This window comes from Coenobita brevimanus, chromosome 101, assembly GCF_032717465.1.
Source record: "Coenobita brevimanus isolate Jiangsu-jjx chromosome 101, ASM3271746v2, whole genome shotgun sequence".
NCBI classification, from domain to species: Eukaryota; Metazoa; Arthropoda; class Malacostraca; order Decapoda; family Coenobitidae; genus Coenobita; species Coenobita brevimanus.
This window is the reverse complement of record NC_137054.1, coordinates 62,970,023-62,995,721: the sequence shown is the minus strand read 5'-3', so window position 1 is coordinate 62,995,721 and position 25,699 is coordinate 62,970,023. Positions and strand designations below refer to the sequence as shown.

The window sequence follows — 25,699 nt, the reverse complement described above, 5'->3', positions numbered from 1 at the left end:
CATTGTTGGGGCAGGTTTATAGATAGCGCTGTGGATAGTGCAAGTTTGGGGTGTGTGATGTGGGGGTGAGGGGGCAGAGGGGTTGCATCTGTGAGTTGACAAAGAAATTACATAACTATACCACAGTCCAATCTATGAGCAGACTCCAGCAATGTAAATGGAAGTGTGTGTGTATGTGTGTGTGTGTGTGTGTGTGTGAACTTGTGTCTAGTATTCATTGGCTCGTGAGTGTGAAGCTTTCTTGGAGGAACCGAGACCAGATACAACACTTCTTCGTGGCTATACAAGCTGCCTAGAAACCAAATGTGAATAAAATTTGCAAAACACTGTGGAATACAGTCACAGCTACCTACAAAGCAAATGTGAGGAAAATTTGCAAAAGACTACGGAACTGTCATTATATTTCACAGAAAGCCAATCCACATTAAAAAATATATATGGTGGCTGGCATTTGGTCATCTTTGATCAAATCTTCACCAAAATTAATAGACTTCTGCATATCCACGTACAGTAGTTGCTATTTCTTGTAGGTCTGGTGAAAATACATCCAAAACTTTTCTATATTATATATTTTAGCCACACACACACACACACACACACACACACACACACACACACACATTGAAAATCACTCTAATATCCGGACACCCAATAACCGAACATCCCCACTAACCGAACCTTATCGTCCTGGGATCAAACATTCCCAAAATGGTCCGAAAATCCAAAAAAATTGGGAAAAAAATCGATTGTTTGCCGTCCGTAATTTGAACTTGCCGCGCGCGCCGCGTGAGAGCATTGTTTTGGTTCGTCATTCCTCCGACGTCCGATAGAGCGCCGCTGCATCCTCCCCACTTCCCGCCTGTCTCTCACCGCGACAAGACCTGCGCTGTTCGCCATGGCTGCCCACGTGCTCGCTTTTGTGGTGGTGCCGTACTTGCTGCAAGGCCTCCTGCTGCTCTTTGCCTGCCCTACTCTTAGTGTGTGTGATGATGGCCCCGCCTCCTGAGAAAAGGAAGAGAGTGGTGTTGACTCTGGAGAAGAAACGGGAGATATTGGAGAAGGTTGATGCGGGTTGGTCTTCCTCTCGCATTCTCCGCGAGTTCAACCTGGCCCGGTCGACTTTGTTCGATATCAAGCGTTCCCGAGACAAGCTCATGCAGTACACGGCTGACTTCTCGTTGAGAAGCAAACGCAACGTGGAGAGGAAGGTTATGTTTACCCCCAAGTATGCAGAGATCGACTGCTCCACGTTGATTTGGTATCGACAGCAACGTGCTGCTGGTGTGATGGTACGTGGAACGGAGCTGAAGGCTGCTGCTGAGAAGTTTGCAAACGACGCCCTTGACTTCAAGGCATCCGAGGGTTGGCTCTTCGCGTTCAAGTTACGACATGGCCTTACTAACCGTAAAGCACATGGCGAAGCATTGGACGCTAACGAGGATGGAGTGGACGAGTTTCGGCACAAGGTGAAAGGCTTGATCGACAGGGAGGGCCTCACTCTCGGTCAAGTCTATAACGCTGATGAAACTGGCCTATTCTATCGTTCGGTGCCAACGAACACTCTGGCTGATGAGACGGAGAAGCGTGTACCTGGCCGCAAGCTTTCTAAGGAACGGATATCTGCTTTGTGTTGTGCCAGTGCTAACGGCATGCACCGGCTTAAGCCCGTTATTGTTGGCCGTGCAAAGCAGCCTCGGTGCCTTCGTGGGGTTATGGATGTCCTTCCTGTCGTATGGTACCATTCTTTGAAAGCATGGTTCACAGCTGTGATTTTCAAAGACTGGTTTCACCATCACTTCGTCAAGGAGGTCATACATTACCAGACGAAGACACTGGGAATTCCTCGCGACCAGGTAAAGGCTCTCCTTCTCCTCGACAATGCACCTGCCCACCCGTGCGACAAGGACTTGGTTGCTGAGAATGGCCGTATTAGGTGCATGTTTCTGCCACCTAATACGACTGCTCTCATTCAACCAATGGACCAAGGAGTGATCGTGGCAACAAAGCGCCTGTACCGTCGGAAGTTCCTGGACGAGGTGATGGTGGTTCTTGAGGACGAGGACGAGCGCAGGGAAGGACGTGACACTCGAGGCAAGCGGACTTTGGAAAACCTTCGCCGCTACAACATCAAGTCTGCGCTGTACAACTGGGCTAGTGCATGGAAGGAAGTCCCTGTGAAAACTCTTGAAAATGGTTGGTCTCGTCTGCTTCTCGGAACAGATGTGGAGTACGATTTCCTAGGGTTTGACGTGGATGACTTCCATGCACGGCCTACGTACGCACGGCGACGATGTTGATGTGGACAATGTTCGTGAGTGGTTGGACGACGACGAGGCGATCCTGGGTATCAGACGTTGTCTGATATCGAGATCGCGTCTTCGGTTGCTGGTGTCAGTCCCGAACTTGAAGATTCCGACGACGAAGGCGATGATGATGCAGACTCCGCCCAGCAGGACACTACTCCAGCCATCCCCAAGCTGAGCGCACTCCGGGAACATCTAGAGTTCGTCCTAGACTACCTGGAACACCCGGACTGCGACAGGGAGATGGGGCCCTTGGGACTCGTGGAGGAAGTGCGTGCTTTCTGGCAGCGCATCATCAATCGCCAGAATCGTCGGTCCTTGCGTCAGTCCAACGATTGACAGTTTTTCAGGCCCGTGACCCCCGCTGTGCCAAGCCCTGGTTCCACTCTGTTGCCTCCCCAAGACAGGCCCTCATGCTCCGAGCCACAGCCCAGCACATCAGCTACAGTGGAGTCACCGCTCGACGTGAGTTTGCGGCTGTCTTCAGAGTCTTCTGTAGTCGGTACGCCATCACCACTACCCACCGATGCACCCCTTGGACGCCTGCCAGTGATGCTCTCGGGCTCTGACAGTGAATAAACAGCAAGAACTTCTCCACTAGACCACACGGGAATTTTGAGTGTTGTGCAGTGAAAAAAACTGTGTGTTGTGTTAAGGTTTTCAAGTTGGGAGAAAAGACTAAGTAGAAAAGAAATTTAACGTAACTAACCTTCTTTGTTTTGGCTTTGGAAACTTAAAAAAACTTGGGAAAAGTTAATGTGCAACACTTAAATTTAATGGAACATTATTTGGACTAAAGTGAACACTGTGAAAAGAACGGACTTCTGTGTGTTAGTGACTAAGTTCAGTGCAAGACTTCAGGAAGAGTGTAGTGCAAGTGCTTCAGGAAATCGTTCTTACTGTCAGAGTCCGAGAGGAGGCGGTTATTCATCGAGGTGGCCAGGGACTTGCTGTAAGTAGCCAGAATGTTTCATGTTGTACTATTTTCCATACTATATTTACCAGAATGTTTCATATTGTATTTTTTCCCATACTATACTTACCAGAAAGTGTCATACTGTACTTCTTTCCATACTAAACTTACCTCATGCATGTGCAGTAGGAATGTGTTTTTCAGAGTTCGGTTAGGTTCGGTTAGGTTAGGTTCGGTTAGAGTCCATAAGTACCAGAATGTTTATTAATGTATGAACATACTTCTAAACCCACATTTTATGTTTCTATTGCATTTATTTCAGTCATTTATGTGCCTTATTGGTGTGATTTGGGTGTTAAATAGGTGCTATGCATGTCCGGAGGGAGTTGTATAGGTGTTTCTCTGTGTTAGGGTCCGTAAGTACAAGTCCATAAGCTGGGGCCCAATATCCGGACGAAACCAATATCCGAACCTACCGATGGCTCTATTGATCCGGATATTGGAGGGGTTACTGTATTTCTGTCCTATAGGAGAAAGTGATCATGTGGTCATTGAGTTCCAGATGATAAAAGAGAATGTCGAGCCAAGAGATGATCTTCATAGGCAGGGAAGGTACAACTTTGGGAAAGCAAATTTTACAGGATTGAGAAAATTTTTCGAAAATGTGGATTGGAGAAAATTCAGAGAAACAAGAGAGATACAGAGGAAGTGGGATATCTTTGTAGACCTCTATATTTTGGGAGTGGAAAAATTTGTACCAAGAGTAAGAGGGAAAGAAAACAGGAAAAAGGAGTGGTTTAATCGAAGGTGTATGATAGCAAAAAAAGAGAGAGATAAGGCGTGGAACAACTGGAGAAAGAGAGGTAAGGACAGAATAAAGGAAGAATATAAAAGAACTAGAAATGAATACACAAGGATACGTAGAGAAGAAGAAAGGAATTTTGAAAAAGGTATAATAGACAAATGCAAGGATGAACCCAAACTGTTTTATAGATTTGTTAATGGCAAACTGAAACAAAAGGAAGGAATCACCAAACTGAAAGTAAAAGGAGAGGTCTATAAAGATGTAGCAGTGCAAGCTGAAATAATGAACAAATGTTTCCAATCAGTTTTCACTGATGAAAAAGAGTTTGTGGAAGGGGAGGGAGTGATTAGAAATGTACCGGTGATAAAAGATATAAAAGTGGAGGTACAGGATGTGTATAAATTACTGGAAACTCAAGATGTAAGGAAAGCCCCAGGACCTGATGGAATTTCTATTTGGGTACTGAAGGAATGCAGAGAACAACTGGAGGATAAAATTCACAGTTTAATAGTGTGTTCTCTGGAAGAGGGGAAAGTGCCACAAGAATGAAAGAGGGCGAATGTGGTACCAATTTATAAGGGAGGAAACAGGGAAGAACCCCTGAATTATAGACCAGTGTCTCTAACCAGCATGGTCACAAAATTGTGCGAGAGAATCCTGAAAGACAGATGGATAAAATATCTGGAAGAGATGAATATTTTGGCTGAATGTCAGTTTGGATTTAGAAGTGGAAAGTCATGTGTTTTCAACTTGTTGAGCTTTTACTCAAGAGCAATTGACATGGTACAGGAAAGAGATGGTTGGGTGGACTGTGTGTACTTAGAGAAGGCCTTCGACAAGGTACAGTACCTCATAAGAGACTAATGTGGAAACTAGAATATATAGGAGGACTGAAGGGGAAACTCCTGGAATGGATGAGAGACTTTTTGAGAGACAGACAAATGAGGACAGTAATAAAGGACAGAATGTCTGGATGGAGAGAAGTAACAAGTGGAGTCCCTCAAGGCTCGGTGTTGACGCCAGTAATGTTGCTGATTTGCGTAAATGATATGGTAGATGGAGTGAACAGTTATGCAAGTCTGTTTACTGATGATGTAAAGATCTTGAGGAAGGTAGAGGTTGAGGAGGATTGTAAAATGCTGCAGGAGGATCTGGATAGGATATATGATTGGAGCCGGATGTGGGAAATGAAATTTAATGTAAAGAAATGTAAAATATTGGAAATGGGTAAAAGTACCAGGAGGCCATCACTGAATTATTTGTTGGGTAATGAATTAATCACAAAAATGAGAGAAGAGAAAGATTTGGGACTGCTGGTCCAAGATAGTTTGTCACCTGAAAAACACATTAACAAGATAGAAAGAGAGACATATAAACTCTTTACTAACATAAGAGTAGCATTTCATTGTATGGATGAGGAGATGATGAAAATATTGATAGTGGCCATGATCCGCCCCAGGTTAGAATATGCAGCGGTAGTATGGTCCCCACACAAAAAGAAAGATATACGGTAAACAAGATTGAGAGAATACAAAGAGCAGCAACCAAGATGGTCCCCAGTCTGGCAGATCTGTCATACAGAGAGAGGCTCGAAAAGCTGGATTTGCCTTCCTTAGATGAAAGGAGAAAGAGGGGAGACATGATTGCAGTGTTCAGGACCATGGTGGGAGTAGGTAAAATTGACTGAGAAGATCTGTTTGTGTGGGATAAGAGAGCAACAAGAGGACACGGAATGAAATTGAAGAAGTCAAGCTGCTTGAAGAATATCAAGAAATATAGCTTTCCTTACAGAAGTATAGACTTATGGAATAGCCTGGACAGAGATCGTCCAGTCTAAAAACTTAAACGAGTTTAAAGGTAAATTTGACTTCTTGAGAAACAGCGACAGAAACCCACGAGCATAGCACATTCCGTGTATATCACAATTAGGTACATTAGGTAAATACATAGATATTTGGAACGACTTAGATGAAGAGGTGGTGCACGAGAAAAACATTCATGCGTGTAAAAGTAGACTAGATAAATGTGGATATGGAGACAGGACAACACGAGCATTGCTCAATTCCTATATACTATGTACATATGGGTAAACACACACACACACACAATGACAACAAAAACAAAATTGCCTCACCTTGCTAAAATTAGGCAGTAATGAAAAAAATCTTGAACACAAACATGGAAGATAATAATTAAAATGACTGGCAGACTTCCATTCAAGAAGGCAAGCCCAAGAACTTTACTGAAACCAAAGTTCTAAATGCAGAATACTATGCACTGGTGTTGCATAAAGCTCAGTCCTTTTCACCTCTCACTTTTTTCAACTTTTTCCTCCATTACCTACCAACCCCTCCTCCCGAGGTAACAGTGCTCTCCTCTGCCAATGACTTGGCAATAGCTTCACAACACCAAGACTCAGCAGACAGTGACCCACTTCCAACTGTACTACATTGACAAGACCACTGTTGCAGATGAAACAGAATGACTGTCTCAGTAACCAAATCAGCCATCTGTCTCTTCACTCCAGACAAACATGACACTTGAACATACCTTCATCTCTCACTCTTTAACCCGTTCTGTGCCGTGTCCTTTGTATAGAGACAAACCAATAGTGTCAAAATTGCTGAGTCCGTATATATATATACAGTCTAACTCATAGTACCCTAAATTGGTGAGTCCATATGTATATGGACACGGTTTTTCTCACATTTGCGAGAAACTGTTTTAGTCTTCCCTTAGTGTGTGACAGAAAATAATGGACACCCCTTCCCCCCTCCCATTCCTTATACCAATATAATGTAGAAAAAAAAGTGAATATGAAAATATGTGAAACTAGCCATGAACCTCAACTTCCCATCATCATAGTTTTGACTGTGGCCACATTACACACACACACCAGGTTGTGTTTTCATACTACAAATACTCCATGCATCCACCTGCTCTACACAAGAATGGACTATCTATCCACATCAGCCGCTGGCGGTATCTGAAAGTAGCCGTCTGATGCAAATCTGGATCATGCTGTGCTGCCAAAGACATTGTGCTTACTCCCGACTTCCAGTCTAAGTTGGAGAACTTCCAGGTGAAGAATTAACTGATAGTGATGCGTAAATAGTGTATATAATGGAAGTTATATAAGTAAATGTAGTAAATAGAATTAAGTCATAAAGTAAAGTACAGTAATGTAAAGAAAATAAGAAATATGTAATTTACCATAATTAATGTGACTGTGTGCAGCATGTGTGTTTACAGTGCCTTATACCAATATAATAAAAAAAAAAAAAAAGTGAATGTGAAAATACGTACTTGTAGCATGGAACCCCAACTTCCCATCATCATAGTTACGACTGTGGTCGCATTACGTAAACCAGGTTGCGTTTCCATGTTACAAATACTCCATGCATCGTCCCACTCCACACTTTAGTGGACTATCTATCCACATCAACCACTGGCAGTAGCTGAAAGTAGCCATCTGACACAAAGCTGTGCGTGCTGAACCAAAACACCTGTTTTGGGGCTGAAAATAGCTGAAGCGAATACTTTTATTTTGACCACTTTTCAGGTATATTCATGGAAAAAAAAAAAAAATTGAAAATGGCTGGCATTCTAGGTAACTTTGCCTCCAGACCCTCAGCAATCTAGGCACAAAAGTTGACAACGGCCCTGGCACTGAACGGGTTAACAAATTTCATTCACTGGACAGTCATTGCCAAATTCTATGACTTAGTTTGCACATACACCTGATCTTTTCTCAACATACAAGTACAGTAAAACCTCGATGTAACTGACATCAGTAGACCAGAATTCGCTTTTATCAGAATTGAGGAGCTACCCGAACTAAACTACAGCTACTTACACAACATAATCCCAACATCTGGAAGCATGGTACTATCATTACTATCCCCAAACCCAAAAAGATACCACATTGCCTTCCTCACACCTCCCCATCACACTCCTCTGCACCCCCTCCAAAGTCACTGTACGACTAGTACAGGCATACCCCAGGTTAACGATCAAATTGGTTAGGTAAAACTCCATCGTTAGGTGACGTATCGTATATCGGGGTACTATTAAGATGTATTTCAATGTAGACCGTTTACCAGCCTTGGGTTTCCCCCCAAACCAAGTCCAGCACCCACCCAGATGAGCCCCAAAACAGGCTTAAAGTCAATCTAAATGGCCTAATTGCTGTCAAGGAAGCTAACCCAAGCCTAACACCTGTAAATAACTCATGAAAGCAACAAATAAAGCCTGAAAATCATAAGGAATAGGTTAGAGAATATCAAACACCTCTCATCACTTACTTCTTGTAGGTCCATGTCCAGTCTTGGTAATCATCCTTGCTATCCTCCCCAAGGCTAGGGGACATGTGGTGCTCCCCAACAATCAATCGTCCTCCTCAAAGCCCTCAAACCCTATCTCCAGGAGAGGGTCAGAGAGGGGTGGCAATGGAGTGCGATGCGATGACTCAGGCGGAGGCAATGGAGTGCAATGCGGTGACTCAGGCAGAGGCGATGGGGTGTGATGCATTGGCTCAGGCGGTAGCGATGAGCTGCGATGCGATGGCTCTGGGGGTGGCGATGGAGTGTGATGTGATGATAGAGGAGGTGTTGTGGGAGACAGCTGTGATGTCCAGTGAGGTGGCAAGGGAGACCGCTGCGATGAATGATGAGGTAGTGATGGAGTCGGTTGTGGTGGCTCTCATCATGGCGAAGGAGACAGAGACAGTGGCTGAAGTGGTGTGGGAGATGGAGGGTGGGACAAGGAAGGCAGCGATGGAGTGTCAGAGTGCCTTAGTGGAGACACAGATGACACGTGAGACGGTGATCGACTGGAGGTTAGATCCAGCACAACGGGCCGAGCATGTCCTTGGCGGGAGGTGTCCCTCGGCGTTTCTCTGCTGGTTGAAGGCTGGGGAGCTCGTCGAGGGCTGGGGAGATCCTATGCGACTTGCTGGCATGATGGAGGCCTGCTTAAAGAAGGCTGTGATCATTGTCTGTCTGGCCACCCTCTTCTTCTCCTCCAGCATCGTCCTGTAGACTTTCATACCCTCCTTGAGCCGATTAGCTGTGTCCCTGCTTTGTCCTGGGAGGGGGTTGTGTGTTGTCATGAGGTCTATAATCTCGTCTAGTTTCGTCAGCATCTCCCTTAGAATCATAATATTGAGAGCTTGGACCTCAGGCACAACCTCCTTCTCCTCTGCCTCCTGGTGCACCCGCTGGATCTCCATATTGAGGAGCTCCTCCCTGTGGCTCTCGAGAACTTCCTTCACGTCATGCTCATCGACCTCCCCAAAGCCTGCCTCGTGTGACAACTCGACAATGTCCTGCCGCACACACTCAAGAGGCGGAGGTTGCACGTCCTCGGAGAAACTGGTTAAGGAGTGAACACACTCTGGCCACAGCTTCCGCCACACACCGTTCATTGTCACATGGCTCACCTCATCCCATGCTGCAGTTATATTCTCCAGGGCATGGCATATGTTGTACCCTCTTCAGAACTGCTGTACTGTTGTCCTGTCGTCACTGTCACAGCCCTTACCAACTGCTTCATTGTGCGGCGGAGGTAGTAGGCCTTAAAGGCAGCTATCACCCCTTAGTCCATTGGCTGCAACAAAGACATGGTGTTGGGGGGTAGGAACACCACCTCGATATTGCTGGCCCATGCCTTCATTGCGGACGGGTGGCTAGGCACGTTATCCACCACCAGGAGAAATCTGTTCGCCAGATTCTCACAAGATGCATACCTCTTCAGCACACGAGAGAGGTATGAGTGAAAATACGACAAACAGATATCTAAAGTCAACCAAGCCTTTTTGTTCGACTTCCAGATAACCCCAAGGTTCTCCCTAACATACCCCACCAGAGCCCTGGCATACTTCGAGTGGTAGACTAGGAGCGGCTTCAACTTGAGGTTGCCCTGGGCGTTGCACCCCAGCAGCAGTGTCAGCCGGTACTTTGAGGGCCTCAGTCCTGGCGTAGACCTTTCCTCCATTGCAAGATATGTCTTGGAGGACATTCTCTTCCAAAAGAGCCCAGTCTCATCAAAATTCAACACCTGCTTCGCACTATAGCCACCCTCCGCGATGATGCATTTCAGCTCATCAGAAAACGCCGCTGCCGCCGGCACTGTATCTGCACTCACCGCCTCACCGTACATATTCACATGGTGGAGATTTTGCCCGCCTCTTAAGCCGGTCAAACTACCCATGGCTAGCCTTAAAGGTCTCGTTTTCATCAAGCTCATGCCTGACCTGTAGCTCGTCCCAGAGTGAGAGAGCCTTAGTGCAAATAATTGCCTGGCTCATGGGTGCCTTGCGCTGGTTCTGATCCACCACCCACGTGTGCAGCAACTACTCCAACTCCTCCATCACAGGCTGTCGCTGGCGGGTAATACAGGAGGTGGATAAGGTTGCAACCTCCCCAGCAGCAGCCTTAATGGCCTCCTTCGTCTCCGTGATGGTGGAGACAGTCAACTGAGCCAGGTGGAGAACCGAGGCGATAGAACATGCACCTTCGCCTTTCTCGTGCCGTTTAACCCTTACACCGCGGTCATGTTTCCCAATGTTTTGCGTCTCCAGCGGGGTTATTCGGGCTCCGACAGACTCTCAAAAAATATTTACCAAAAATCAGTTATTAGTCCTAGAATATTAAAATTACATATGCATATGGCACATACATTCAGCTTTCTCCTGGGATGTGTGTTGAGCCTTCGTCGATTACCGTAGGACTTGTGGAGACCTCTGAAGTTGGGTAACGAAGTCTCCACTTTACACTTCCCGACAACCCGTAATATGATTACCACAGCCAGATATTAACACTGTAAACACTACTCTATGATTATCAGGTAGTTTGGGATCCATACTCCAAATAAAAACCACTGTGAAAGCAATGAAAATTACGAGCGCGTATGACCTTCCCACTTGCGCTAGTTCGCTCTTGGTACTCTGTCATTTATTATTCATAAAACCCCTCACACTTTATATTTCTATTACTATATAACACTTACATATATCTACAGTCTTTATCCATAAGTTTCCTTCAGTAGTATTAGTTTATTGTCACTGTAGAGATTCAATTTCTTTCAGTAAAATACGTAGCATTCACTTTCTCGTCCTGTATACAGTACTAGGATTGAGAGTGAATGTCACTTTCACCTTCACTCTCATAACTCATAGTATTCAGACATGCTAGAGTGAAACTTTCACTTTCATTACTCCTAGGGTATATACTTGTATTCTTATAATACTACTCATTTACATTTCTATTTACATTCTCTATTTTATTTACGTTATTTACATTTCTATTTTATTTACACTGTGTTATGCACTGTCACTTGAAGTAACTTATAAAGCTATTTTCCACTGTTCACATATATTTACATTCATTACTTTCACTTGCTGTTTACACATTATTTACAGTTCCGCTTGCACTCTTTTACTCAATATAAAAGATCGTAGTCATTCTTTTATCAATTGTCAGCCCTTTACCTCTTTCCACACGAGGTTTAGTAGGGGGTAAAGGTCACAGGGCCCTTTGCATGGGGGTGAAAAGTCCCTGAAGCTAGCAAGAGCAAACAGACGTACCTCCACATTGGAAGATGAGAGTGAACTGATAAGGGTGGGCCGGGGTGGTGGCCTACCTAGGGAAATGACAATACATTATAAATTAGGTAGTTCCAGGTGAATGTAAATATCACTTAGGCTTCTCTCTTCCCTCCTTATATGTATATTTATTACGAAAATAGATTATACGGCATATTTCAAGGGGAAATAAACAGCGAAAATTAGCAAACGAGTGCACGTGAGGTGTTGTCAGGTGATAATTAGCCAATTCCAGGTGTATGGCACTCTCACTTACCTTATTTCTTTCTTGTATATATTATTTGGTATAAGAATAGGGCATAGGGCTTATTTCAATGAATGAAATCAGTGAAAAATTCCAGGGATGATTTACTTAGCGTAGCACAGCCGGGCAGGCGAGAGGATAGGGTAATGGAGGGGGGGTAGGGAGGGGAGTCAAGAATGGGGAAATGGCTAAATTGTCAACAATGGATGGGAGTACAGATGAGATTAGGAGTGCTGACTAGTGTTGGACATTGGCAGTACTGATAGATGATACAAGCCCCCACTTGGAAGCCCGGGTGAATTCAAAATAACACAGAATCACAAAATCGACGCCCCGCGGTATGATCCCTTGCTCCCAAGCGTCACAAAAGTGACGCCCCGCGGTTAAGGGGTTAAGGATGTCCACTTTCACCTCCAGTGACACAGTCTTATGTACACGCTTCGGGGGAACATCACCAGCACCACCACTAGCAGGCTGCTTACCACCACGACTAGGGCCTCCACCCTGCACCACCACTAACCCCACCACATGCAGCACCCATACCAGACATTATCTCATTTATTTGGGCCCAAAGTCACACAATATTTCACTCCACAGATGGTTAGTATCACTGCTCTACTCACGGCACTGCTCGAACTCAGTTACGAAGCACTATGATAACAACTTGTGTAATGTTGGTGGTGCAATACGATGCATGGCGGGCGAGTGTAAGGGAGATCCTCAGAGATGGCCGGTGTGAGAAGAGTGATATCGGTGAGTGCGGGGTGAACGATGTGTATGGGGCCTATGTGAGCATTTCTGTGCATCCTGGGAGGCGGGTGGGCTCAGCTGGCTGCGGGAACGCGCGCGATTCAAAATTTCGGCACGACATCGAAGGGCCCATCATTAAACTGGGGCTTGCCCATCGGGTATTGGGGCCTGGTGCAATATGTACCCCCATCGCTAAGCCGAGGTATCACATCTAGGGGTGTCGTATATCGGGGCATTACTGTATTACAATTTGTAACCTCACATCCCCCAAGCCCCATCACATGGTTTTAGGCTGCTACACTCCACAAACACTCTTCTTACAGACCTTACACAAAGAGTTTTTGATGGCATCAATTCAGCTAGGCCACCACACAGAACACTTATAGTCAAACTAGACTAGTAAAGCTTTTGATGCCATCTCCCACCATAACCTCTCAAGCAAAATATTCAGCAGGAACATGCACAATAACATAAAAAGATGGCTAGCAAACTACTGTATTTAGCAGGCAGATGTGCACATGTAACAATTGCCAGTTAGTCATCGAACATCAGAAACTTCACAAACAGCATCCCCCAAGGATCTGTTTTATCTCCTACACTCTTTAACCTATACATGCATGACGTACCCACACCCCACACACCACGAATACACATAGCTTCCTATGCAGACGACATAACACTTGCATGTACAGTACACGCCAAAACACAAACACAGCCGTGCACATCCTCCAACTTTACCTCAGCAGACTACATGAATGGCTCACCACAAACACTCACAATAGCCCCAGCCAAATTTACAGTGAACCTTCTCACAAACTGGATAGCAGAACATAGTCACACACACACACACACACACACACACACACACACACACACACACACACACACACACACAATCCTTGGTGTAACATACAGTACATCAGGGTCATTTAAACAACATTACACAAACACATAAAATAAATTAACACCAAGACTCAGTGCCGTACAGTCAGTTGCCCATGCAGCATTTGGACACAACAAAGAAACCACCACCACAGTACACAAACAATATAAATGTTCAGTGATGAATTATGCAAGCCCTGCATGGGCTTCTAACCTCACAAAAACACTCTCCAACACTCTACAGACCATATGGAACAAGGCCCTAAAAATAATTACAGGCTGCACTGCTACTACACGTACAGACCACCTACACCAAGAAACCAAAGTCCTCAAAGTCAAGGATCATCTAGACATGGGAGGCACACAAATTCTTGCCGCAGCCTCCACAAAACCGCACCATCCACTACACTACGTGGCAGCACATCCACACACACTAAACATCAAAACAACACCCAGCACATGATATCATACACAAATACTGTCATCTCTGCCCCCTTGCCTGCCTCAAACCAGCTTCCAGAAGTATATCCATGCTCTTATCGCATGCAGCTCCATTCATTCACTCAAAGACAACACACAGCTGCATGCACAGCCTCCTGATATCCACCCTTGTGAATCCTACCTCCCTCGTGAGGATAGGGTCCACCTGGCCAGGCTGAGATATTGGCATCATCCAGCCCTCTTAAGTTATCAGAAGAGGCTGGATGGCTCTGTTGCTGATGCCTGTCCAGGATGCAACACAACACCCCATATTATTAAGCACAGTATGGATGACTGCATTACACACAATCGCCTGTGCCAACAACACAACATGCACTCCTTGAGAGCACTGTGGGAAAGCCCGGTCTATACCGTGTCCTTCCTTATGGACTCAGGGCTGTTTGGCCAGACTGCTTGGATAGCTACTACTACTACTGCTACTACAACAGCTTAAAACTCTGATCATTCTGTGTTGCACCACTGCCCTAAAAAAAATAAATAAATTAAAGGTGGCTCGATGACATTGTTCCTCCACTCAGTGCTTCACCAACATTTATGTTGACACAAAGCCTCCACAGTTATCTGTAACCTTCAGCCATGTATTATCCTTCATGAACAGCCACCAGATTTTAACCCCTCAGAGACTGCCCTACCCAGAAAGACACAAATGCACTTAGCTGGACTGCAATGCAGCTGTCACTTTTCCCTAGTACATTACTGACAGAAAATACAGGTTACAGAGAATCCATTATACCCACACTGCAGTGCAACCCCACACACCATAACACACTTACTGACCTCATTCACTACACCAGCACAACACAGACAGTCCTTCAATACAACCTTGATAAAAAATCTCTGGGAGTGAGCAGTTACAGTGGCCACTCTCTGCATCCCATTGATCTTGATTTTGTAACAGTAACATCAGGAGGAACAGCAGCTAATGTTCCCTTGCTCTGTTTAATCTGCCACTGTTCATTAAAACATAGCACTTCTAATCTTTCAATCTTTACTGTAGCATCATCTTTATCATAAGGTGTGCTATCACTGTCATCAACAGTGACTACAGCCTTCCTTTCTTCCCTTAGGTTGTGGAGCCAGACAGTGGTGAAACAGTTTTTTCTACAGACTACCCTAACTTTGGACTACCTCAGGGGGTAAAGAATCTGTACGTGAAGAGCAGCAGAACTGCCCGTATAACCAGTCCAACTGTTTCTGATCTCAGGATTCATGCTGACACTATGGTTTGTAATGAATAATCTTATTAGCTTTAACTAGCATTTTTTTGAGTACACAATAGGTACAGGCTGTTTGCTGAGGGAACTGAGCAAAAGGTGGAGGAGCCATTAATGGCCATTAATTGAGAATACCTGGACTTAGGAGGATAATGGCTAATAGGGGACGAACAGCATGATGAAATATGAAAAGAGAGAGAAGTGGAGACCAAAACAAATAGTTTATTTTTTAAGGCATTGTGAGAGATGAAATAGAAATTTAGTGTTGGCCTTGGCAAACTGGACCAAAAAAGCAGTCTTTTTATTAATACGGTGGAATCTCCTAAATCGCGGCTTTATAGTACTGAACACACGCCGCTACTCGAGAATTTCGTGAATTAGAAATACAGTACAGTAATCCCAGTAACAAACGGATGCCCAATTCACGGACATCCCAATTTCGGACATTCTGGGCCTGGGCCTTCAGAACTCAAAAATGGCCAAAAGAAAACATTCAAAAACAATCTGAATTTTATCCTACCTGTAATTTGAAATTGGCACGCAGCACCGAACAGCTGTGTTTACACATGGCCCCTTCACCCCCTCCTTCCTCCCCCTTCCCCAGTTACCGCCTAAGTACCATCCTGAGTAGACGCTCATCGCAGTGGATGCCGCACGTGCTCGTTTTTGTGAATAAACAGTGAATAAACTGCAATACCTTGCCACTAGACCACATGGGAATTTACAGTGTTGTGTAGTGTTAAGAAATTAGAATTTAGAGTGCAAAGGATTAAATGTGGAGTGCAAACTGGAGGTTGAAACTGGCAGTTGAAAATGGCATGGCGCAATTAAGAACAGAATGTGCAGTGTTAAACAATTATAATTTACAGTGCAAAGAATTAAGTGCAGCACAACACTGGATTACTGTATGTGTTTCAAGAACATTTTCACCACTGCCAGAGCCTTAAAGGAGGCGGCAACAGACGTGCTGTAAGTACCTAGTACACTGCTAAATATTTTCCATACTCACTTCTAATTCCTCATTCTTTGGTTCCTTTTCATTTATTTCATGCTTTATGTCCATTATTGGTTTGAGTCGGGTCTTAAATAGGTGCTATGCATGTCTGGTAGGGAGTTATTTAGGTGGCTTTCAAAGTTAGGCTGGGTTAGGGTCCATAAGTACTAGTTCAGGAGGCAGGGGCCCAATATCCAGATGGGCCCAATTTCCGGACATGCCTTTGGCTGTATATCATCTGATATTAGGAAGATTACTGTAATCTTATGGAGAAAATTACTTATTGGTCTGTCATCTCAGAAAAGTTGCCCTCCTTACCCCTTAACCTACATCAAATTGGTCACAAACAAACACTGACAACCTGGAAAAGAAATTAGTAAGGCATATTTAATGGGAATGAGCAGTATTGTGGGAATCTAAGATGTTCTGGAAAGAGGTAAAGAGAGTTAGACAGGGAAATAAAAAAGTTAGTAGTGGAGTGAAAGATAAAAATAATAGATTGGTGATGGAGAAGGATAAAAAGTGAGCAAATGGAGAGAACACTTTAAGGAGCTGTTAAAAATAAGGAATGAAAGTAATGTGAGTTTGGGCAACGGGAATGGTTGGGAGAGGGAGGGAGGTGAGAAGGGAGGAAGAGGTCAGTAGGATGGAAGTAGTGGAAGCAATGAAGAAAGTCAAAATGTGGAATGCCCCAGGAATTGATGGAATGTGTGGTGAAATGCTGCTGAAACATAGGGGAAAGATTGCAGTAGAATGGGTATGGAAGATGTACAGATTGGCCTGGGGGGAAGGTAGAGTCCTGGATGATTGGAAATAAGGTATAATTATTTCCATGTACAAAGGAAAAGGGGAAAAAAGAGGTTGTGGTAATCATATGGGCATTTGTCTTCTGAGTGTAATTGGAAAGGTATATGGTAGAATACTTATTGACAAAGTTAGGGGCAATAACAGAGGAATTAGTTGGAGAGGGATAGGGAGGTTATAGGAAGGGAAAAAATTGTTTAGATCAGATATTTATTCATAGGTCTTCAGTGGAAAAATTTCTAGAGAAGGGAAAGAAGTTTTATGCGGCTTTCATGGATTTGGAGAAAGCATATAACAGAGTTGATAGACATGGAATGTGGAAAATATTAAGAATACTGTACATGGAGTAAATGTGAAGTTGTTGAATGCCTTGCAGTGTGTGTATGAGGGCGCTAAGGCTGCAGTGCATGTGGATAGTGAACTGGGTGAATTTCTCTGTCTGAATGTTGGATTGAAACAAGGATGTGCCATGTCTCTATGGCTGTTCAATCTGTATATGGATGGAGTTATAAAAGAGATACAAGGTAGGGCAGTGGATGCTGGAGTGGTCCTAATGAGAAAGGGCAGCTTTTGGAAACTTCCTGAACTGCTGTCTGAAGATGGTTTGCAGATTGTAAAGTGAAGACGAAGGTGAACTGCAAGGCTTGGTGATTGAGTTTGGGAGAGTGTGTAAGAAAAGGAATCTAAAGGTGAGTGTAGGAAAGAGTAAAGTTATGGTCTTCAAGAGAAGTGAAGTAACTGAATTTACAATGAAGTTGGATGATGAGGAAATGGAAAATGTGAGTGCATACAAGTTCTTGGGTAGTGTGATGAATAAGGATGGAAGTTTTGATGATGGAATGCCTGAAAGGGTACAACAAAGAAGAAAAGTTGCTGGTTCTTTGAAAGCAGTGATTAGAAATAGGGAAGTGAGCATAGAAATAGTAAAGTCGCTGCATGATAGTATTGTGATACCAACTCTAATTGTCACGGGGTTTTTAAGAATCTGCAATATTAAAGAATATTTATTCAGTGATACTGAGAACAGGACAATGAATTGTCTTGTGAAAATCGAGCAATGATTACTTTATGCGGCTTACTTCACCGATTCTCTAAGGATGAGAATTTATAAACTTTCTCAACAGTACGCAGCAGAGACTAATTATTCACACATGCTGTTTATTAGTACTGTTGGCCTCTGGAGAAAGTGACTCCACCCCTGACAATCAATAACTAATGCTATTAATGATAAGTTCTTGCTGATGCATTAACTCCTGGTTGCACAACGGATTTTAGCTTAATACAAAAGGACTGGCCTAAGTACCAGTTATGAATAGCAAAGCGTTAATGCAAACTAGGAGCTATAAGTGAAATAAGCTCATGGAGAAATAAAACACGAATTTACATTACATTAATCTGAAGAAAAAGAACTGTAAATTTATTGACTACAATAAAATAAATTAACATTACATGAGTCTTAAGATGAATTCAAATTAGGAGATCGCACTCACTCGTTCACTCAAAAGCTAACTCTTAAACCTAGGAAAAAACGAAAAGAAATACTGGTCAGAAAAGTGGACAAAGCGGATGACTGGGCGTCGTTACTGAGGAAGGACACTGCACATGCTGAGCCTCTCGCCAATCACGCTAGGTGGGAATCCAACGGCGGTGGTGGGAACTAGGCATCGTTGCTGAGGAAGGATGCTGCCACACACACTACCTGCTTCCGTGGCGCTCAAACCTTGACTGAGTTCAAATCGTGAGAAAGAGGCAAGTGTCGAGCCACACTTGCTAACGGCTAGAATGAGTGAAACACGCCCATAATAAATTGCTCAGCGGAGGTGCTAATGTCTCGCACAAAGACAATCACTTATGAAATGGTAAAAATTGTCCTGAAAACATTCCCGATTGGGTGCATACGTGGCGGTTAAACTGAGCGATAAATACTGGAATTCCACTAGAATTCGCAGTTTCCCACCAAAGTTAATGTCACGAGTTTATTCAAATACTTAATCGTGCTGACTCGTGACATTACGCCCCATCAAAAATGAAATTTTTTTCTCAGGAAAAAAATTTCAATATACATACAGTACATATAAATCCTAACTCAATCATACAAGATTCACACTGTGGTGTGTGTGTGCTATCCTGCTACAGGAGAAAGTCACAGTCGCCAGTGAGCGAAAAAAACCTCGTATTTACGTTAACAGAAGCAAGCTTGAGGGAAAAACTCCGTGACGACGGTGAAAAATCCCGTACTCAGGTCAAACTGAGCGAAAAATTCGCTACATTTACATTAACAACTAATTGTTATGTAGCGTGATGTATGTAATACACGGTGTAGGTGTGTCAGTTGTGGTGTAACTGTGCCTACGTGTAAAATCATGTAATACAAATTTATATTAAATAATGACGACGAAGCAGAAGAGAAGGGGCGGCAGCATGCGACAGGGAAACCAGCTGATCTGCAAGACAATGCTGCACCCGCCACCTGCACCTGCGAAAGGAATCAAGGTGGAGCATCAAAAGTGTCATTTCTCTCTCTCTGCCTACCAATCAGTACTTATGTCATTATTAACCAGGAAAATGTAGTCTTAGGATTCACAAATCTCTCAGGACCCTTATAGTTTACTGGTTAACGCTTATTAACTAGGAAATGTGCCAGTTCTTGAATTGCTCAAATCTCTTAGAACGGGCAGTTTACTGGTTAACCTAACATTATTAACCAGGAAATGTGTCAGTTCTTGAATTGCTCAAATCTCTTAGAACGGGCAGTTTACTGGTTAACCTAACGCTACAGGACAGGAAGCTGAGAAGCTGAGAATTGCTATGCAATCTCGGGCAGGTCACGTTTTAACACCCACCGTGGGTGTGAACACTCGTGTGGATATTGTGCATTCTCCGGGAATCCTCAGAGAGGCCCACAGCTCAAGACGTTCCACAAGGTAATTCATACACAGCCTCGTACTGTCTCTGCAGGGTTCTCAAACTTCCCCCTTAATTTATGGTACACATGTATATACAAGTCCTGGATGTAACGTGTCCTGTGGGACCAACGGGCAAGATGTCAGCAATTACTGGTACACTTTTAACTGGGAACCAGGCTGGTCCTTGGATTACTCAAATCTCTGAGAACGCCTTACGGAACCCAGCATACAACAGTTGCCCGTGTTAGTCAGCAGTTAGCAGGCGAGACATCAGGTCTGCACGTACTTCACCAGTACCTTGTCTCTCAACTGACTCAGAGATTACGGGTGTGATTTCCAACGGCGCAGGAAGGACATGTCTCTGATTAGTGGTACGTGGACACACATTGCAGGAACGCACAAAACTATCTATTTCTTGTCCCATCCCTGGCCAGAAAAAGTCAGCTCAGATATGGCCCTGGGTTTTCCTTTTGCCCATGTGACCTCCTGAAACTGAACAATGACCCCATTCTAACACTGCTTGGCGGTACTTGGCGGGAACGACAAACTGCAGTCGAACCTTGCCCTGGGGTGTTCGTGACTCACGGTACAGCCGTCCTTGTTTGCGAAGGAACTTGGCTTGACCTCCCCGTGAATACTTTATCACTCTACCCTTTTGTTTCTTTCGCACGACAGCAAGTGTCGGGTCAGAATGTTGTTCTTGGACAACAGCTTGGCTACACATCAGATCTTGCAGCGATTCAATGGTCACCAGGGTGACACAGTCTGGAGCCTCAGCCATGGCTCGTGTTACTGCAGCCGAAGTCTGAATAGCGTCATCTTCGGTGCAACTATACTTGGCACAGGGAATATTGCCTATGATCAGGTCAAGTAAAGGTTCTGGCATGACAACCGCGAGTGTCGTACCAGTGTAAAATGGAGATGCCACCTGGATACGTGCCTCAGGGAACAATCTCACTGATCCATCAATAAGGTTAGCTTGGATCTGTCGACCTGTGTACTCCTCAGGCCGAACAAGACTCTGCCTGACAGAGCAACCTGAGGAACCATTGTCTCTCAGGACCTTCACAGGAATGTCTCCCACAAACCCTGGCTGAACAAGGAAGGCACTGTCACCTGTGGGAGGGCCTGTGGAGGAAGCAGCTAGCCACTGATTAGGCTGCTGAATAAATGATGCGGCAAACATGGTGCCCTGAGAACTTGATACTTGAGGGGTTGTACTCACTGCCTGGGGAGATGGAGCATTGGCCATCTGTGGAGGGGGGTTCACTGTCGCCGTGGGACTAGTGAACTGTGGGGAAGTACCCGTACTGGTAGGGACGACACCACCGTGCTGCTGCTGAGGAATGAAGGCTGCGTTTGCCTCCTGCCTCCTATTCACTTGAGCTGGTGATGAAAAGGACAGTCCCGACGGTCGGTTGCGTGGCTGATACTGCTGCTGGTTAGGGTACCTGTTGTACTGCTTCCAGTCAGGTTTCTGAGTGTTTTGCCCCTGGTCCTTCCTCTGCGGTTTTGGACCTTGGTCATTATTCTGAGAACGGCCTTGTTGCTGGGGTTCAGTCTGAGATGGTTTCCCAGATTTATCAGTGTTTGATTGTGTATAACCTAAAAACATGAAAAGTAAATTTTTAGGTATAGTAAATTTTTTCTAAATTCTCTGTTGTTATACGTATACATCAAATTAAAACTTAAACACATAATTATACAAACACTCCAGGTAAACACAAAAGGCACACCTACACACTTCTTTTCCCCAGACAGTCACAACACCACAGTTCATTCCGAGCAAACTTCAGGTCCCTAACACAATATATGAGGAGTCCTACCTTGATCTTATAAGCCACTGACTCATGCGGCCATATCCTTGATGGAACGGGGTTCGGCTTCGCTTAGGAGACCCTTCCCTCATGTGCTAAAGCATCCATTCCTACAGGGCTCCAAGAGCCTCACCTCAAGATCCCCCTCATAATTTTTATTCTAAAATGGGTCTAATGCCACTCGTTAACTCTATATATTCAGGAGGTCTGAGTCAAGTCTCTCTCATGAATATATAGTGGCCCTTTATTGAACAGATTAGGGTATTGGAAAGCCTAGCTTGGTCTTACTTGATTTTGCTTTTTAGTTAAAATAAAGCGTTGTATTACTATAATTTTTTATAGTATGTTTAATCAGGAAGGAAAGCAAATTTAAAAATTTTTCTAAAAAGATTGTTCCTGCACGGAACGGGGTTGGAACAAAAAAATAATAAAATGTTTTGTGGAGCTCAAAATTTCTTCTAGATTGGAATTGCTGTTAAGTTTTTGCTGTTAGTTTGACTACAATTTAAAAAAGAGATTATACTCGGTAGAGTAAAATTTAATTTTCCAATACCCTAATCTGTTCAATAAAGGGCCACTATATATTCATGAGAGAGACTTGACTCAGACCTCCTGGATGTACAGAGTTAACGAGTGGCATTAGACCCATTTTAGAATAAAAATTATGGGGCCGATCTTGAGGTGATGGCTACATGAGGACCCTGGGAACACTGCCGTTGAGAGCGTGTGTGAAAGGGTCCTCATGTAGCCATCACCTCAAGATCGGCCCTGTTCCAGGTATGCTGCTTGCGAGTTTGATACCCGTATGCAGTGAAAAATGCTTCAGCCTTCTTCGCCATTTGGCTGGTATCTCTTACCTGGCAGATCTTAAGCTGAGCCATAAGTTCAGTAGGCCACGACTTTTCTAGCTGCGTGCGCAGCATAAGGTCAATTATCCCCTCACGCGTGGAAGGAGTTTCATCTTTCTCCATCCACTCATCTAAGTAAGCAGTAAGCCGGTCAGGAAACTGAACAGCAGTCTTTTTCCTGTAAACGCGCCCTCATGAACTGGCTCTTGGCGTTGTCAACTGTGAGACCGGACGCTTTGACGAGTGCGGTCTTCATCATCTCATACATGAGATTGTCTCCACGAATTCTGTGGAGAATATTGAGGGCAGGGCCCTCAAACAGGCTAAGAAACTGAAGCCGCTTAGCTGCATCATCCAGCTGGTAAAGTTGAGCCATGTCTTCAAAATGAGCCATGTATGGCTCGATTCGCTCACCTTCCTTGTATGGGGGAAGCTTGATGTGTGGGGTCGCCATAATATGTGCAGGGAGAGCGCTCATGGAGCTGGGGCCAGCTGCACCAGATGTGTCTGAAGCCAAGGAATCTTGCTTGAGCTTCAACATTTCAAATTCATGTTTTTCGCGTGCTTCTCGCTCCGCATGTTCGTGTTCTCATTCTCTCTCTCGTTCCTCACGTTGTTCTTGCTCATGTTGTAACTCGAGTTCGCGTTGTTTTCGCTCGTGTTCTAACGCGAGTTCACATTGTTTTCGCTCGTGTTCTAACTCGAGTTCGTGTTGTTTCCGCTCGTGTTCGCGCTGTTCTCGCTCGTATTGACGCTCCTTTTCGCGTTCCTCACGCTGAATTCGACGCTTTTCACGAGCATCATTTTCGCGTTGCTGTTCGTAATTAAACCGAGAGAGGACAAAGTCTTTTATTTACTCCAGATCCGTAAGCCCCATATCTTTGGCTTCCTGTACATAGACGCTGGTAGACATGATGCTAACTCAATCTAAGTAAATTAGTGACTCAGTACTGACTGCAATTTTGCAAAGATGCCAATAATCAAGAATAAAGAATATAGGCACAGGTTAGTGGTGACCAGTTTTTTCTAATTAAACTGATAAAGAAAGAATATTAAACAAACAACTGACTGAAAACTATTATGTAAATTAATAGAACTAAATGAATTATCACCAGTAAGACAATGCCTATAGACTTTAATGATAAACACCCAAGTATGAGTGAGTGAGTATTATCTCGTGAATAACTTTACTGGTAGGAGTTAATATCCTGGCGAGGTCGTCAATTCCCGATGTCACTAACCAAGCAAAAACTGCCACTCCACCAGATTATTTAATTTTCGACATCAAAGTCGGTCTACTAAACTCCGTTCATTTTATGTGCCCTCTGTGTCACTAAAAGGAAGGAAGAAATTATAACAACATTATTTTAGTCCCTGCTACAAGGAAGAGAGGCTGTATTATAGTCAAAGAAAATAAAGAAATGGTGGGCTGAGTCTACCATCTCGGTTTGGGGACAGTTATTATTCTTTCCTTCCTTAATATCGATAAGCTTTATTTTACATCCATTTCATGTATTTGTCAATCAAAACAAAATAAACAGTGTTATGAGAAACATGTAACGATTCTTCGTTAAGAAATATTAGAACGACACGGCTAAAGATCATACGTTAGGATTATAAAGAATAACAAACTCACATGTGTCTACTGCCCTGCTGGACCTACTGTATAAAGATCATGGAAAACCGTTGCAGAGAAAAATGGACAGTGCCTAGACTGAAGTATTTCTTGAAGTCTAGAGGAATACCATGTTCAGGGTACACCACTGGCGTGTTGTTTTGACTTTTTGTAAGGTATTTTGGAGCCCTCGGCATCGTCGGATTTCGGCCAGCGGTCTCGTCTCTGGACGATTTCGGCTTTAAGCATTGTACAATTTTCATATGAAAAACTTTGTAGATTTTCTTCATCATTTTGGAGATGAAGCATTATTCTTTTAGAAAGCTAAATTATATGGGTTTCAAACAAAATGTGCACCTAGAGACTTGTAAATATGTGATGAATGCTGTCACGGTTCTTATAGTGACGTTTTCCTGCATTAACCGCATTAAAGCATAACTAGGAAATTAGTATAACTACTAACCCTTTAAGTCTGGGTCGGGTCTTAAGACGGGTTCTCTTGATGGATTCCGGGTCGGGACTTTTGAGTAAAAGAGCCTCAGGCAACGGGTGGCATCGTTTGATACCCCCCACCTTCCACGTTGCACTCAGAGGGGTCTGGGCTCTGACGTCATATGTAAACAAACCCTGGTACAAATGTACCGGGTTTTAGGGTGGATTTTTTTTTTTTTTTTTCGCATTTTATGCTCAAATAATTACCTAAAAATGACTCATAAATCATAAGATAATTTTCTACAAACAAATATATGCCTAAAATCCTTCAAAAATATGCTGTAATAACAGTACATGTGACCGATTTTTTTTTCACGTCTGCAACGCGCGGAGGTTAGGCAGCGCGATTGTGCGTAGCGTGGAGTTAGAGGGAAGTCTTCACTTTTCGCCCTCAGCACAGTCTTCAGATGAGATGGCAGAACCGGACAGCAATTTGCAGAACTCTGAAGTGACTAGTAGACTTGATGAAGAGAGGGAAGTGCATGACATCACCGATTTTGAAGGATTTTCCGACAGTGATACACAAACTCCTTCAACCTCAGGGGTATCAGTGAGTAGTGCTGGCGTGAAACGTAAGTTATCGCCAGGTTTGGAGTACGATAGTGATGACCAGGAGAGTGGTAGTGACAGTGAGGGGATGGCACAGGAGAGTGGTAGTGACAGTGAGGGGATGGCAGACAGTGACAGTGATGGATTTATTCCCGTGAGTGACGAGAGTGATGATGATTCAGACCTAAGTGATGATGATGATGATGATCCCAGGGTGTGTGACCCTCCCCGTAGGCCTGGTGGTACTGGTAGTGCTGGTGGATCTGGGTTTATCTGGGCAAATGGTGATAGATTCATACCAAATTGCTATAGATTTGATGCAACTCACAGTGGAGTGACAAGGGCTGCTGGAGTAGACAAAAACAGTTCTGAAATGGAGTATTTTCTCCTGTTTTTTGATGGTGAAATTCTTGATTATTTGGTACAAGAAACCAATAGATATTATCAGTTCATGAAGGA

At 44.0% G+C, this 25,699-nt stretch overlaps 1 protein-coding gene across 1 annotated transcript in view; it reads left to right on the top strand.

Annotated features, from left to right (window-relative positions):
• Positions 1 to 25,699, top strand: part of LOC145414877 (beta-sarcoglycan-like) — a 144,515-nt gene that overhangs the window by 101,576 nt on the left and 17,240 nt on the right. The window contains exon 5 of the mRNA XM_080284295.1: positions 15,069 to 15,224. Coding sequence (XP_080140421.1) covers positions 15,069 to 15,224 — 156 coding nt within the window. The remainder of the gene's footprint in view (positions 1 to 15,068; positions 15,225 to 25,699) is intronic.